Source organism: Vicia villosa, linkage group LG2 (genome assembly GCF_029867415.1).
Source record: "Vicia villosa cultivar HV-30 ecotype Madison, WI linkage group LG2, Vvil1.0, whole genome shotgun sequence".
NCBI classification, from domain to species: Eukaryota; Viridiplantae; Streptophyta; class Magnoliopsida; order Fabales; family Fabaceae; genus Vicia; species Vicia villosa.
The window spans coordinates 204650223-204652259 of NC_081181.1; the positions used below are offsets into that span (position 1 = coordinate 204650223).

Genomic DNA, 2037 nt, shown 5'->3' on the forward strand with positions numbered 1-2037 from the left:
CGTAGTGTTAGCCAACCTGAAGGATTAGTGGATATGAAATTGTCAACGCAAGTTGTGAAAATAGAAGATCAGGTAGATGCGGAAGTTGAGCGGAGATTGAAACAGATGGGTCTTGAAAAACAAACAGTAGCACAAGTTCAACCGGCTCAAGCAAGTCAACCGGTGGGGTGTGAAATATGTGGAGGACCTCATTTTACTGTTCAGTGTGTTGCTACAGCTCAGCAAGTGGAGGAAATAAAGTTCTTGAAGCAAAACAACCCCTACTCAAATACCTACAATCCGGGGTGGAAAAATCATCCAAATTTTTCATGGAAGGATCAACCAGGGAATGCTCCTAAACAAGAGGTTATTCCATATCAAGGTCAGCAGTCGCAGCAACAGTATAGAACTCCTCAACAACATTATCAACAACCTCAGCAACAGGCCCCCAGAAAAGCAGATTGGGAGATTGCCATCGAAAAAATGGCAGCTCAAAGCTCTCAGTTTCAAGAAGAAACAAGGAGTAATTTTCGTAACACGGGTGCATCCATCAAAAATCTTGAGGTTCAGATGAGTCAAATAGCACAACAACTCGCCAATGCTCAACCACAAGGTGCCTTACCTAGTGGAACTGTTACAAACCCAAGGGAGCATCAGAATGTGAATGTCATCTCAACAAGAAGTCTGAGGAGATCAAAACCAGAAGAAAAAAATGAAATCGAGTATGATATCATCGAAGTAGATCTTGAAGTGCGTGAAAATAAGAAAGTGCCAGAGGAGGTGATACAACCTGTGAAGCCAACTGAAGAGAAAAGAGAAAAAGAGCTGACACCATTGATTAAGTTGCCGTATCCTTCTCGAGTAGCAAAGAAGGACCAAAAAGAGCAAGACTTTGAGAAGTTTGCCACATACTTCAAAAAGTTAGAGAGCAATATTCCATTCTTTGATGCACTCGAGAAAATGCCAATGTACAGGAAGTTCATGAAGGAAGTGATATCTAAAAAGAAACCAACAAGGGGTGAAGGGGTAGTTAAGAAGGAGAAATGTTGTGCAATCTCACCAGAGAAGAGAATACCAATCAAGCAAAAAGATCCTGGATCAGTTGCAATACCGTGCACGATAAAAAACAGAGCTTTCATGAAGGTTCTAATTGATTCGGGTGCTAGTGTGAGCTTAATGCCGTTATCTACCTTCAAAAAGCTCGGTATTGAAAAGGTGAGTGAAAGAGGAACAGAGTTGAAATTTGCAGATCACACCATGAAGAGGTCATATGGGGTGGCAGAAGATGTAATGGTAGAAATTGACAAATTTGTTTTTCCAGTTGATTTTGAAATAATGGATATCCCTGAAGATGAAGAAACCCCTATTATTCTGGGTCGACCTTTCTTGCGCACTAGTCGGTGCAATTTCGATATTGAAAAAGGTACTCTGACTTTGAAATCTTTTGATGAAGAAATAACTCTGAAAGTGTTAAACACCAAGAAGCAAGGTGAAAGTGGAGATAATCAATCTTCAGTTGGAATGATCTACATAGTAGGCGAAGGCAAAAGATCGGAACCAACTGTCGCGGGCGAAAAACCGTTTTTGTGCCTCTTTTTGTGGGATGAGACACCTGATGCCTTCTTTGGGCTCGGGTGCTCATAAAAAATGATTTTTCTTTTGTACCGACCAAACTTTTTATTGTTTCCAAAGGAGGAAAAGGAAAAAAGCTGCAATAACCTAAAAGTGGGGGAGAGATTCCGGGTAAGAGGGTTGGTTATACGAAGGGAAGGTATTAGCACCCAACGTATCTATAGTACTCTATAGGTTTCTTTGTTTTGTTTATTCCATTCTTGTTGTGGTGGAGGTTTTTGTGAAATAGGTGGGACCTAAGGTGTTTGTTTGATTATGCTCGCAAAGATCATCGCGATCCTCTGCATACATATCCCCTAGAGGGAATCAGAGCATCTGTAGCTCGGGGTCTACGGGTGCTAAGGTTTGAATGGTTTTTTTTGTTTTGTTTTGCTCGCCAAGGATCGACCTTGTGCCTACGTATTCTCAAAGGGATGTTGAGAAAGT

At 41.2% G+C, this 2037-nt stretch overlaps 1 protein-coding gene across 1 annotated transcript; it reads left to right on the forward strand.

Annotated features, from left to right (window-relative positions):
- The first annotated feature begins 549 nt into the window (after window positions 1–549).
- Window positions 550–1438, forward strand: LOC131651123 (uncharacterized). Its single transcript, XM_058920791.1, has 2 exons — window positions 550–1194; window positions 1433–1438. Exons 1-2 carry the CDS (start codon window positions 550–552, stop codon window positions 1436–1438), a joined length of 651 nt encoding a protein of 216 aa, XP_058776774.1.
- Window positions 1439–2037: the final 599 nt, after the last annotated feature.